The 15,010-nt window shown below is 43.0% G+C and overlaps 1 protein-coding gene across 2 annotated transcripts in view; it reads left to right on the top strand.

Moving 5' to 3' along the window:
- Positions 1-15,010, top strand: part of ATG4A (autophagy related 4A cysteine peptidase) — a 54,461-nt gene that overhangs the window by 25,511 nt on the left and 13,940 nt on the right. For both annotated transcript variants that reach the window (XM_073599385.1, XM_073599388.1), the window contains 4 exons: positions 1,407-1,594; positions 2,551-2,629; positions 8,585-8,730; positions 10,964-11,020. In XM_073599385.1, the coding sequence (XP_073455486.1) occupies positions 1,407-1,594; positions 2,551-2,629; positions 8,585-8,730; positions 10,964-11,020 (470 nt within the window). The remainder of the gene's footprint in view (positions 1-1,406; positions 1,595-2,550; positions 2,630-8,584; positions 8,731-10,963; positions 11,021-15,010) is intronic.

Below are 15,010 nucleotides of genomic sequence, written 5' to 3'. Positions count from 1 at the left end.
AATAATGGCTGGGCATCATCAAGGAGCAAATGGCCGACGCTTTGGTCAAATAACTCTGCTGACTCCTCCGTGCCTGATGCTGGGGCTATGGCAGGAATAGATGTGGGCAAGGAGGCAGGTTTATCCACTCTGGTAACTGCAGGGGACTTCACACTTGTCTCTGCTTGCGTGACAGAGGATGAGGAAGGTTTAATAAGCCAGTCCACCACCTCCTCTGCATGCTGTGGCTGAATAGCAGGGGCAAACTCACTAAAAAGAGGAAATTATGCCCTCCCTGAGGACTGACCACCACGTCCACCTTTGCCTGTGAACACATTTGTTGCTGGCCCCCTTACAGTGCTAAGGGATTGTCTGCCTCTACTTGTCCTCCTAGACATTATTGGAAGGGGGCAGTGCTTATAATCAAATGTAAAGAAGAAGTTGAAATCTGTACGTAGATGCACTTTAATCAATGTAAAGAGGTGTTTGGTGCACTTTAATTTGAGTACTCACACTCTACGTATACACTATAATATACTGCAATATAATGCACCAAACGTACAGTGACGCACAAAACTATATGGCGTTAAACTGGCAGTAACGCACACAGAACTATATGGCATTAAACTGGCAGTAACGCACACAGAACTATATGGCATTAAACTGGCAGTAACACAATCAAAGTGTTCTGAACTGTCCCTAGTCTAGCTATAAACTAATGTAAAGATTACTAACACGGTGTCACTACACCTTACTGAAACTGTGTGAGCTGTCCCTACTCTACACTAATGTATGAATGACACGGTCTCACTACACTACAGTGAAACTATCTGAGCTGTCCCTACTCTAGCTGCACACTATGAAAAGCTGAATGATGTTCCTCTTCACTACACTCACACTATCCCTAGACTGGCACTAAACTAATATTCTACACTGACAATTGAAGCAAAATAGCACAGTATAGCACACTAACTAATAGCACTGAACAGAGTCCTGTTCTATCTCTCTCCACGCTGAAATCACACTGAAAATGGCTGCCATTGAAAGAATACTTTTATACTGTGGGGCGGGAATGAGCCATGATTGGATAAAGTCATGATGACAGTGTCCAATCATGACTGACAGTGCTCGGTGCCCTGATTGGCTGAAGCTTTCACTGCTTCATCCAATCAGGGCTTGCAATGCACTGTTCAGTGCTGCAATGCATTGTGGTCGGTTCGGGGGGGCGAACAAATGGTCGAATGACAGCGAAAGTTCAGCCCAAACTTATGCTCGGGTCGAACCATTCTCCCATCCCTAATTAACACGCACAACTGTAACATTAAGTGTTACAAAGTCAATGTCCTCGGCCTTATGTCCTTATAAGATTGTTATACTTTGTATGCAATAAATGTCTACTGATGAATGTTTCAATTCCCTTGGTACAGGAAAAATGTGCCGCCATCACCCTTACAATTGGAGCACAGCGCAAGGCAGTTCTCACACTCACCAAAGTGCTTGGAGCAGATGTAGAGACACTTCAGAGCAGACGTCCGCATGGAGGCCACTTCTGCTCATCGTCCCTCTGCGCCTAGGAATCAACCAGATTAATCCTGTTTATATAGATGCTTTTAAAGTAAGTTTTTTTCACTTTCTTAAATCTAGATCAATAGAAACGGGTTCCTTAGAGGTACCCTTGTTCACCAATGCTGCAGTTTTTAGAGCATGCAGAATTTTAGAGCATGTTCACGTGCAAGCTAAAATCCTATCCAATTGATCTCTGGGTGTTTCTTTTTTTTTTTTTATTTCCTTGCAAATGATTGGGTATTCTTGGCAAAGTGAATTTTTACCACATTCAATAAAGTAGGTGAAAATTCACTTTTCAAAGTGAACATTCATTTATTGCACCTCGTGATCCTTCTAACAAATATTATGAATGTAGGTTCTCTGAACCATTTATTCTAATGAAGATTGGTAACTCTGTTGATCATCCGTGTTACATGGATTGGTTCTTACAGCTTCTAGGTGGGCTCTTTCCTCTTCTTGAGGATCAAGGATGATGGCTCTATGTCCAAATAACTAGTCCGTTTAGGAGCAGTTGGGCATTTTTTTCAACTGCTCCTGAACGCTCCTTTTTTATCTTATCTGTCCATGTACACAGGGTCATTTACAGTCGTTTTAGAGGCTTTTTTTGGAATGCAAAAAAATGGGTTCAGAAGCTGAGTTTATAGGCATTTCAAGCGACAAACCCTTCTAAACGCGGTAACTCGTGTTTAGCTGCGTTTTCGTTTACAGGCGTTTTTAATTTTTTGGCTATTTTAGAATGTTGTTTTTTTTTTTTTTTTTTTTTTTAATACAGCAAAACGGACGTTTTAAACGTGGGTTACTATCTGTCAAGTTAAATTGTTCAGGAGAGGTTGTAAAAACGTCCCGTGTGCATGAAGCTTAGGTGCCTGCTGGCACTTATAGTTGGCTGACTGGTGTCTTTGTATAGCATTAGGTTTCCACAAAAGGTAACAAACAGAAAATGTTTAATAGAAAGTAAATATTGCAAAGAACATAATGGCCACTTCTCTTTCCTTTCCTTTCCAGGAATGTTTTAAAATGCCCCAGTCGTTAGGAGCTTTAGGTGGAAAACCAAACAATGCTTATTATTTCATAGGTTTTTCAGGTAAGCTTGTTATCCAGGGATGACAGCTCTGTGCTTTCTTACCGCTCTGTCACTCCTGTTACTTTTTAAAGGGAATGTATAGTAATTTTGTACATATTTTAAACATGCATTAGATTTGTTTTTGAACATAAGGAGATTAATTAAATTAATGCAGAATTATGATTATCATAATGCTTTTCCTAAAGCTACGTATGCTTTCTTGATATCTTTATTATGCTATACATATTTTTATATCTTTGATTATTGATGAATATTTTTGTGCTATTACTATCAATACATGTTTATCTAAAGCCAAAACCTTTTTTTTTTAGATTTGGATTGATTTGAAAGATTAGAACACATGCCAATTTTATATTGCTGTCTCTTTACCCTATTTGTCATGGTGTCACCAAGAGTGAAAATGAGAGAAAGTTCCAATTTTTGAGTTACTAACACAGCAGGAATTGAAAGTAAAACTTTCCAATAGGGTCACTATTTCTGGTAACAACTGTCTAATAGGGGATTTCCCTCAGTTTGGAGAGATTTGCTCACACTTTCTGTTGTGGCTATGGGACAGGAAGTGAAGAGGAATATAGGATATAGATGGCTAATTAACCTAACAAGATTTATAACCCTCCCAACTGGTTATTAAGTCCAAATATTTTTTTGCCTTAATGAATTCCCTGCCTTAAGTTAAAAAATATCCTCTTGCCTGTTCCATCTGTAGCAACGCTGGTCTCTCTTCCTCTTCTCACAGAACAGATTGGGAGCAGCGGAAGCCAATGGCTTCTGCTCCTATTGATTAAATATTATGAGAAGGGAGCAGGTGGTGGGGCTGAGTCGTGCTGTGTGTGTCTATGGACACACACAGCTCAGCTTGTTAGCACGCCCGCACATGTGCCCCCATAGCAAGGGACTGTACTGTGTAATAATATTGCATAGAGCAGGTAAGTTACATAGTTACATAGTTACATAGTAGGTGAGGTTGAAAAAAGACACACGTCCATCAAGTCCAACCTATGTGTGTGATTATGTGTCAGTATTACCTTACATATCCCTGTATGTTGCGGTCATTCAGGTGATTATCTAATAGTTTCTTGAAGCTATCAATGCTCCCCGCTGAGACCACCGCCTGTGGAAGGGAATTCCACATCCTTACCGCTCTTACAGTAAAGAACCCTCTACGTAGTTTAAGGTTAAACCTGTTTTCTTCTAATTGTAATGAGTGGCCCCGAGTCTTATTAAACTCTCTTCTGCGAAAAAGTTTTATCCCTATTGTGGGGTCACCAGTACAGTATTTGTAAATTGAAATCATATCCCCTCTCAAGCGTCTCTTCTCCAGAGAGAATAAGTTCAATGCTCGCAACCTTTCCTCATAACTGAGATCCTCCAGACCCTTTATTAGTTTTGTTGCCCTTCTTTGTACTCGCTCCATTTCCACTACATCCTTCCTGAGGACTGGTGCCCAGAACTGGACAGCATACTCCAGGTGCGGCCGGACCAGAGTCTTGTAGAGCGGGAGAATTATCGTTTTATCTCTGGAGTTGATCTTTTAATACATGCCAATATTCTGTTTGCCTTATTAGCAGCAGCTTGGCATTGCATGCCATTGCTGAGCCTATCATCTACTAGGACCCCCAGGTCTTTTTCCATCCTAGATTCCCCCAGAGGTTCTCCCCCCAGTGTATAGATTGCATTCATATTTTTGCCACCCAAATGCATTATTTTACATTTTTCTACATTGAACCTCATTTGCCATGTAGTCGCCCACCCCATTAATTTGTTCAGGTCTTTTTGCAAGGTTTCCACATCCTGCGGAGAAGTTATTGCCCTGCTTAGCTTAGTATCGTCTGCAAATACAGAGATTGAACTGTTTATCCCATCCTCCAGATCGTTTATAAACAAATTAAATAGGATTGGTCCCAGCACAGAACCCTGGGGAAACCCCACTACCCACCCCTGACCATTCTGAGTACTCCCCATTTATCACCACCCTCTGAACACGCCCTTGTAGCCAGTTTTCAATCCAAGTACTCACCCTATGGTCCATGCCAACGGACCCTATTTTGTACAGTAAACGTTTATGGGGAACTGTGTCAAATGCTTTTGCAAAATCCAGATACACCACATCTACGGGCCTTCCTTTATCTAGATGGCAACTCACCTCCTCATAGAAGGTTAATAGATTGGTTTGGCAAGAACGATTCTTCATGAATCCATGCTGATTACTGCTAATGATATCGTTCTTATTACTAAAATCTTGTATATAGTCCCTTATCATCCCCTCCAAGATTTTACATACTATTGATGTTAGGCTAATTGGTCTGTAATTCCCAGGGATGTTTTTTGGGCCCTTTTTAAATATTGGTGCTACATTGGCTTTTCTCCAATCAGCTGGTACCATTCCAGTCAATAGACTGTCTGTAAAAATTAGGAACAACGGTCTGGCAATCACCTGACTGAGTTCCCTAAGTACCCTCGGATGCAAGCCATCTGGTCCCGGTGATTTATTAATGTTAAGTTTCTCAAGTCTAATTTTAATTCCGTCCTCTGTTAACCATGGAGGTGCTTCCTGTGTTGTGTCATGAGGATAAACACTGCAGTTTTGTTTACTGAAGCCCCCCGATTCACTCGTGAAGACTGAGGAGAAGAATAAATTCAATACCTTTGCCATCTCCCCATCCTTTGTAACCAGATGTCCTTCCTCGTTCTTTATGGGGCCAATATGGTCTGTCCTCCCTTTTTTACTGTTTACATACTTAAAGAATTTCTTGGGATTTTTTTTGCTCTCCTCCGCTATGTGTCTTTCATGTTCTATCTTAGCCGTCCTAATTGCACCCTTACATTTCTTATTGCATTCTTTATAAAGTCTGAATGCTGAGGATGATCCCTCAACCTTGTATTTTTTGAAGGCCTTCTCCTTTGCTTTTATATGCATTTTTACATTGGAGTTAAGCCATCCAGGATTTTTGTTCGCTCTTTTAAATTTATTACCCAATGGGATACATTGGCTAATGCCCTTATTTAATATGCTCTTAAAGCAAACCCATCTCTCCTCCGTATTCTTTGTTCCTAATATTTTATCCCAATTTATGCCTTTTAGCAAGGTTTGTAGTTTAGGGAAGTTGGCTCTTTTGAAATTCAGTGTCTTTGTATTCCCTTTATGTTTCCTATTTGTGTGATTTATACTGAAACTAATTGACCTGTGATCGCTGTTACCTAAATTGCCCCGTATTTCCACATCTGTGATCAGGTCTGTATTGTTGGTAATCAGTAGATCCAGTAATGTTTTATTTCTAGTTGGTGCGTCTACCATCTGACCCATAAAATTGTCCTGCAAGACATTAAGGAACTGGCGAGCCTTAAATGAATGCGCGGTTCCCTCCGCCCAGTCTATGTCTGGATAATTAAAATCCCCCATTATGATAACACTTCCCATGCTTGCTGCTAATCCAATTTGTGATAGGAGATCCGTCTCCACTTCCTCCTTCAGGTTAGGGGGCCTATAGCATACTCCCAGTATTATTTTCCCCTTAGCTTCATCCCTTTGGAGCTCTACCCATAAGGATTCCACCTCCTCTCTAGCTCCCTCAGTGATGTCATCTCTCACATTCGCTTGTACATTATTCTTGATATATAGGGATACCCCTCCCCCTTTTTTACCCTCTCTATCCTTGCGGTATAGGGTATACCCTTGAATGTTTGCCAGCCAATCATGAGAGCTGTTGAACCAGGTCTCTGAAATTCCCACAAAATCCAAATCCTCCTTGTACAACAGTATCTCTAGTTCACCCATCTTGTCTGCCATGCTCCTGGCATTGGTGAACATGCCACATAGTTTAGACCGGTCACATATTGTCCTCGTATTGGGTGTTTCAAAATTGCAACTAGGACTTGCTACTATACTCACCTTGTGTTTTTGTGCTTTGGTTAACCTACCACTAATGCCCCCAACACTACCCTCTGGAATATCATCCGCGCTGGCTATCACTGTCTCTGGACCCTCCCCCCCATCGCCTAGTTTAAAAACCCCTCTAACTTTTTGGCCATCTTCATTCCCAGCAGATCTGCACCCTCCTCATTTAGGTGCAGTCCGTCCCTTCTATAGTACCGGTTACCGACTGAGAAGTCGGCCCAGTCCTCCAGGAACCCAAACCCCTCCTTACTACACCAGCTCTTCAGCCACTTGTTTACTTCCCTAATCTCCCTCTGCCTTTCTGGTGTGGCTCGATGTACCGGTAGTATTCCTGAGAAATACTACCTTGGAGGTCCTTTTCCTCAATTTAGCACGGAAGTCCCTAAAATCGTTCTTTAGGACACTCCATCTGCCTCTGACTTTGTCATTGGTGCCAACGTGCACCATGACAGCCGGGTCTTCCCCAGCCCCTCCCAGTAATCTGTCCACAAGATCCGTGATGTGCCGAACCCGAGCGCCCGGTAGACAACATACTGTTCGGCGCTTCAGGTCTTGGTTACAGATTGCCCTCTCTGTCCTAAGAATTGAGTCCCCTACCACCAGAATCTGTCTTTCCTTTCCCTTTGCTGCCCCCCCACTCTCACTGGAGGAGTTCTTCCCCTGGCAGCTAGGAGAGTCCCTCATCTCCAGCAGTGCTGGTCCCTGACTGGTTTCACCAATGACACTCAATGGAGCGTACTTATTGGGATGCTCCAGTCCTGGATCGGCCTCTCTGGCACTTCCCCCTCTACCCCTCCTGACTGTCACCCATCTACTCTTTGCTAGTGCCTGCGCCTCTTTGTCTCCACCCGCCTCTGTGCTGGCCCCTGCCGGCACCTGCCGTGTACATTCCTGGCTCACCTTTAGTATGGAGGGACTTCTCAGTGCTGACAGTTGCTTCCCCAGATTCAGGACCTGGGCTTCCAGGGAAACAATGTGCTTACATTTTGCACAGCAGTATTCACCCTCGATCGGATGATCAAGGAACGCATACATGCGGCAAGATGTACAAAGAGTCGCCTCTCCACACCCGCCGGGCATCGTACCTATTAAATTTAGTGAGGATTTGGGGATTTTACCCTGTCCAAATTACCTAACAGTTAGCTTCCTAGCACTAATACTCAAGACAATACACAGGTACACAACAAGACAATACACAGGTACTCACAGACCTACGTGCAATCGCAGAACAGTCGCAGACCTACGTATAAGTATAAACCTCTTTTTTTATTGTAGGGAAAAAAAATGCCTTTACAACCGCTTCAAGGATTCTTAATAGATTATCATTAAAACCCTGTGTATTTTAAATATTCAGCAGGAGGTTTGATTTATCGCCCATAGAAGTATGTTCTTACCTTCCCTTCGCTATCCTGAAGCTCCTTTTAGAGCCAAAGAAATTGCCTGTTACTTCTGAGTATGGAGGAGGACATACTTTATCTGACAGCTTTGTCACAGGAGAGTCCATAGCCCTGTTTAAGATTAAACTACAGCAACTTTTAGTTTATACAGGGCTTTCCCTTACCTCCTTGGCAGGTGGGAAGTGAAAGAAAAGTAAGTATGTTAATCTGGGGAAGGCTGCAATAGGGTGAACCTGTTATTTTGCTTTGCACGGACAAAGAACAGGTTTACTTTAAAGTTGAACAGATTGGACTGTAAAGGTGTTTGTTCATTAACTTCTGCACCATACATTATTATTGATGCACAGTTGTAGTAGTGAATAGAGTCAGTAGTGTGTTGTGTCCTCTCTGCGTGTCCCCAAAGGCAGTTCTGCACTAAGGGCCCTGCTGGCTTGTATGGACTGTCAATTGGGGACATTGCCGGCAGTGGGTTTATCTAGGGAACACATTGCGGATTATGTTTCAGCCTGAATTGTGTGTGTGTGTGTATCTATCTATCTATCTATCTATCTATCTATCTATCTATCTATCTATCTATCTATCTATCTATCCTATATCAGTTTAATATTATAGTATTAGTCATTCGTCTTTATTCAAAGATATTTTCACTGTTTCCTTGTAAAGGGGATGAACTCATTTACCTGGATCCCCACACAACGCAGACCTTTGTGGACACAGAAGAAACTGGGACAGTGCAGGATCAGACATATCACTGCCAAAAAAATCCTAACAGGATGAAGATTTTGAATCTGGACCCCTCAGTGGCATTAGTATGTAGTAAACCCATTAAAAAACATGCATTGTAATCGATCTGAAGTATTTCTGTGCATTTCATCTCCCTGATTCGTAATTGTAGCTCAAAATCTGTAGCAGCTGTGTATGGCAATCAATCTGTAATCTTGTAGCAAATGTGTTGTGTACAGTCTGTCTCACTGCTTCTGTTTATTGCCTTGCTGTGTTACAAAACTGATAAAGGTTCCCCATGGGGTTCTGGGACTCAAGGACCATTGGATTCTTGCCAAGGCTGTAGGTCCTTGGTGCCCAGCCTGTGGCCTGTTTGGCAATTTTTTGTGTGGCATGCCCTTGGGGCCCCTGCAGAAACAAATCTGTGTTTCCCTATTGCCCTATTATATTAGCGATTTCTAGCAGTCTCATATAACATGTCTTCTGTCCTTGACTATATCCTGAAGCATACCCCAAGTCTCCAACAACTCCTATAGCATGTCCAGTCTCTGACTGTCTCCTGTAGTATGTCTACAGTGTCTGACCATCTCTTGTATCATGTATGCAGTCCCTGGCCATCTCTTGTGTCATGTTTGCAATCTCTAACCATCTCTTGTGTCATGTCTGCAGTCTCTGACGATATCTTGTACCATGTCCACAGTCTCTGACCATCTCCTGTACCATGTCTGCAATCTCTGACCATCTCCTGTACCATGTCTGCAATCTCTGACCATCTCATGTGCCATGTCTGCAATCTAGTACCATGTCTGCAATCTCTGCCCATCTCCTGTACCATGTCCGCAGTCTCTGCCCATCTCCTGTACCATGTCTGCAGTCTCTGACCATCTCCTGTACCATGTCTGCAGTCTCCGACCATCTCCTGTACCATGTCTGCAGTCTCTGACCATCTCCTGTACCATGTCTGCATTCTCTGACCATCTCCTGTACCATGTCTGCAGTCTCTGACCATCTCCTGTACCATGTCTGCAGTCTCTGACCATCTCCTGTACCATGTCTGCAGTCTCTGTTCATCTCCTGTACCATGTCTGCAGTCTCTGACCATCTCCTGTACCATGTCTGCAGTCTCTGACCATCTCCTGTACCATGTCTGCAGTCTCTGACCATCTCCTGTACCATGTCTGCAGTCTCTGACCATCTCCTGTACCATGTCTGCAGTCTCTGACCATCTCCTGTACCATGTCTGCAGTCTCTGACCATCTCCTGTACCATGTCTGCTATCTAGTACCATGTCTGCAATCTCTGCCCATCTCCTGTACCATGTCCACAATCTCTGCCCATCTCCTGTACCATGTCTGCAGTCTCTGCCCATCTTCTGTACCATGTCTGCAGTCTCTGACCATCTCCTGTGCCATGTCTGCAATCTAGTACCATGTCTGCAATCTCTGCCCATCTCCTGTACCATGTCCACAATCTCTGCCCATCTCCTGTACCATGTCTGCAGTCTCTGCCCATCTTCTGTACCATGTCTGCAGTCTCTGACCATCTCCTGTGCCATGTCTGCAATCTAGTACCATGTCTGCAATCTCTGCCCATCTCCTGTACCATGTCCACAATCTCTGCCCATCTCCTGTACCATGTCTGCAGTCTCTGCCCATCTTCTGTACCATGTCTGCAGTCTCTGACCATCTCCTGTGCCATGTCTGCAATCTAGTACCATGTCTGCAATCTCTGCCCACCTCCTGTACCATGTCCTCAGTCTCGGACCATCTCCTGTACCATGTCTGCAGTCTCGGACCATCACCTGTACCATGTCCTCAGTCTCGGACCATCACCTGTACCATGTCCGCAGTCTCTGATCAGATTTTGCATCATGTCTGTATTTCCTGATCATATCTTGCATCATGTCCACAGCCTCCAACCATCTCCTGTATCATGGCATTAGTCTTTGATTATATCCTATTGTATGTCTGCTGCCTCTGATAATGAATGTTGACTGAATTTTATGTGCAGCCCTTTGGTAATGTGGGGGGTGCCACTTGAGGCCCACCATATCAAGCTGGTTGACCGTCACTGGTTTAGGTCATCAGAGGCTTAAGAGCAGCAGTTATTTATTCATGGTAGGAAAAGATTACTTTTTAATAATTCATGTGATTTGGTAATGCTGCCATGTTTCTGATTTATTTAGATGAAGTATAAATGTTAATAAGTTACTGAAAAACAGAACTCTTTGCACTGCTTCCAGCTTACTGCACTGGCGTGAGACCTTTACTGATTGCTGTATTTCTCATTGATTACAATTTTTTCTTCTTCTCTCCCCAGGGATTCTTTTGCAAGGAGGAAGCAGATTTTGACAATTGGTGTAAAACTGTAGAAAAGGTAGGAAAGGCAAACATTTCTCAGTATGCCACTAGTGGCAGAGGGGTGCTGACGTAGCAAGCCAGTGACTGCTTTTCTACATTTATACATTTATTTATTTTTTTATGTCAGTGAGATGAACCACCCATGGGATAGCTATACCTCTAAATGACAAGTGTGGCGACATCTCTCACATGAAACCCAAGTCTCCCAGTGTGCTGCTGGGCTCATTCATACATACATATTCATATTTTCTGCATGAAAGAAAGGTTATGACTGGCAGAGCTAGAGGATCCTGATTAGATGTGTATTAAACAAATCTACGCATCTACATGCAGCGTTTTTTCTACCCATTTGAATGAGCTCTTATAAAGAAAGAAGTTGAAGGGCCTTTTCTTTCTATGGCATTCTATTCCTTAAGTTTCCAGCTACTTATCAATACTTCACAGAGCCTAGTACTTTTGATCGGCTATAAGAGATCATGCCCCTTTCTTGTGCATGTAGATAATTTAAATCATACAAAGAACCATGATTTTGAATACATTATGCTCACACACACCCCTACAGCCAGGAAAATCCTATCCCCCTAGATAATAAGAAACTGCAAATTTATATATACCAGTGCTCAAATAAGTGATAACACACTCTGTCTACATAAATATAAATACTAAATACAACCCAAAATTGAAAAGTGTGAGGGTGGACGGAAGCGATGTCAGATGCCAGAATCCGATAGTGGAGTAGTTGTATTGGCATATACGAGCCAACATCTACGTACAAGTTTTGAGGACATTTTTTATGTGAGTGCAATTCCATTTTTGAAAAATACGTTTTGGGTGGTCCGGCGCAGATGGCTGTGGGTTATAAATTTTTTTTGTTTCAATGTTTTTATTAAAGAATCTGCATGTTGCATATAATGAGACATGGAGCCAATCATCATTACACTCTTGAAATACAATGTTGTCATTGGTATATAGTTAAACTGCAAAGGTGAAAAGAAAAAAAAAAAAACAAATCAAGATGTTACATTTAAAATTCAGCTAGAACACATAAAACTGTATTGAGTCTTATGCCCCATACACACGATCAGAAAATCGTACGGAAAATACCGCTTTCGAATCAATCGTACGATAATTGGATCGTTAGTACAGAGCTTTCGAAAGCGATCAGGACAGTTCAACCGATAGTATTCTATCGGACATGCAGGAAATTTTTTTTCGTACGATGCCAGATCGTACGATTTTCGTTTAATCAGTAAAGCTATCATTTCGAAAATGCAATACAAATGCATTACAACACATGACATCACTTCCGAATTTTATTTCTGTCGTGCGGGAATTTTCGTGACTTTAGTAAACTCATCAGATTCGATCTGAGATCAGCATGCAATAAAAAACAGACGATCATTCGTCCGATAATCTCATCGTGTGTATGGGGCATTAGAACTGAAAGGGGGAGTGTGATCCTCCTAGAGGAATCTTAATGGAGTCATACTGTAATTATCTCAGTGAAACTGGGTATACCGCCACATCCCCCTGTCGGGATTTAACTGTATGTGGGTGGGGGCGTCATCTGTCTAATTTCGAGTTGCTAACATGCCGGTCATGCCAGCCATTCGGCTGTACTAGGGGGGAATTAGTCCTCCAGTGAGTGGGTATACATAATTTCGCTGCGTTTATGAGGTGTAGTGTGAGTGACTTTTTGTAAGCCAATTTGGGGAATGGAAGTATGGTGGAGTAGATATTGGGCTGAAGTGAAATTTGGAGTGTATGTTGTGATTGGTGAGGTAAGACGATGTACCTCTTTCCAATAGGGTTGGATTAGGGGACATTCCCACCATATGTGTAATAGTGAACCGTGAGCAGCGTTGCATCTCCAGCACAGTGTGGAATTTGTGTATTCTGTCGGGAGTCCTGTACCCCCTAGAGAATATTTTATATCCATTTTCTTGTCCGGAGACATTCAAAGACCCTTTATGTATATGGGTAAAGATTTTCTCCAAGTCCTCTTGAGTAAGGTCCGTGGACCATTTTTGACTGGTCACATCGTCTTTGGTAGAGATCTTGGCAAACATTAAAGCGTACATATCTGAAATGACATGTCTTTGGGGTTCAGATCTGTTGCATATGGCTTCAAAAGGTGTTTGGTCTCTGCACCACTGAGAGTGCGGAATGGAGCCGAGTAGGAAGTGTCTTATCTGGAGGAAATTAAAAAAGGGGATGTCTGTGTCAGGGAGTCGGGATGAGGGGGTTTGGAAAAACACCAGCTTCCCTTTGTCAAAGAAGGATTCTGCTCTGACGGATTGTTTTGTGGGCATGTCGGTGGTGTTAAGGTGTGTGATACCCGGAGGAAAGTCCGGATTCAGATCAAGCGGGGTCAGTGGACCAGGTGAAGAGGCAATTTGCAATTTTTAGCGAACAGTGCGAAAAATCTGAATTGTAGGGCCAGTCAGGGGGTGTGACCTACTCTCCCTCGGAGTCCCGTGGGGGCTTGTCCATGGAAGATGGTTGATAGGCAGTGAAGAGAACGCCTCCTCGATGCCAATCCAAGCTTTAGTCCTATTGTGTAAGTGCCAATCTACAATTCTGGCTAGATGGCATGATCAGTAATATTTTTGTATGTCAGGGAGGCCGATTCCTCCTTTCAACTTAGGCGTCACTAGTTTCTCCCATCGTACGCGCGGATGTTTCTCAGCCCAAGGAAATTTTAGGCATAACTGTTTATAGGTGGCGAAGAATGAGAGAGGTATTTTGATGTTCATTTTAATAATTGCTGCCCTCCCAAACCATGAGAATATTCCCATGTTCCAGTCTTGAAGGTCCTTTTGTATCATTTTCAGAATGGGGGCGAAGTTTCTGGAATAACGGTCATCTAGTTTAACTGGTAGCTGAATACCTAGATGGGTAATAGCGTGTGCATCCCAAACGAAAGGGAAGTTAGCTTGGCATAGCATCACTGTGAAGATCAGGCAAGGAGTCGTTGAGGGCCCTGGATTTGGCGAAATTAATTTGGAGGTTGGAGAGAAATTTTAAAGAGGGAGAAATCTTTTAAGAGGTTGGGAATTGTGGTAATGGGGTCTGTGAGGAATAAAAGGACATTGTCAGCATATGCTGCCAGTTTGTATTGTTTGTTATTGATTTCAACCCCTTTGATGTTCAGATTAGTTCTGAGCCTTTGGAGTATAGGTTCCATCGTGAGTATAAATATGATAGGGGACAAAGGGCATCCCTGTCGAGTTCCGTTCGACAGGTGACCGTTGACTCTGATTCTCGCAGTTGGAGAGGATTAAAGAGGAAGGATGTATTGGAACATGCGATCTCGAAACCCCATTTTATGTAAAACTTCTGTCATATAGTCCCAGGCCACTCTAGGAAAGATCCCGGAGTGTTGGAAGACGATAGCTGGTGATGAATGCTAATTGCCTTCAGGGTATTATCCCTGGCCTCACGACCGGGGATGAATCCCACTTGGTCCAAAGAGACCAATGAGGTGAGTGGAGGGAGTATGCGATTCGCTATTATTTTTGCGTAAAGCTTCACGTCGACATTTATGAGTAAGATAGGCCTGTAATTGGAGACCAAGGTTGCGTCCTTACCCGGCTTCAGTATCACAACAATGTGTGCCTCGAGGAGGTCCGTACATCTATTAGGGTGGGTGGGTAGTGATTTAAAAGTTTTTAGGAATGACGGTATGAGTGTATCTGTGAAGGTTTTGTAATAACTAACAGATAGGCCGTCCGGACTGAGTCTTTTGCCCAGTTTCATTTGTTTAGGGGTTCGATGGACTCTTCCCATGTGAGTGGATTATCTAATTCTGCAGCCTCTTCGGCGGTGAAGGGATGTGGGCCAATTTGTGTCAAAAAGTCGTCTATCATCTTCTTTCTGTCTTGGGTTGGGTCAGTCACCAATTGGGTAGGTAGGTTAAAGAGTTTGGGGTAGAACTGTTTAAATTGGTTTGCTATACCGTTCGAGGTCTCTATCTTGTTCCCTGCAGGATCTGAAATGGATGGTC

Source organism: Aquarana catesbeiana, linkage group LG09 (genome assembly GCF_042186555.1).
Source record: "Aquarana catesbeiana isolate 2022-GZ linkage group LG09, ASM4218655v1, whole genome shotgun sequence".
Classification (NCBI taxonomy): domain Eukaryota; kingdom Metazoa; phylum Chordata; class Amphibia; order Anura; family Ranidae; genus Aquarana; species Aquarana catesbeiana.
The sequence above is the reverse complement of the archived record's forward strand: the minus strand, read 5'-3'. Positions and strand labels throughout refer to the sequence as shown.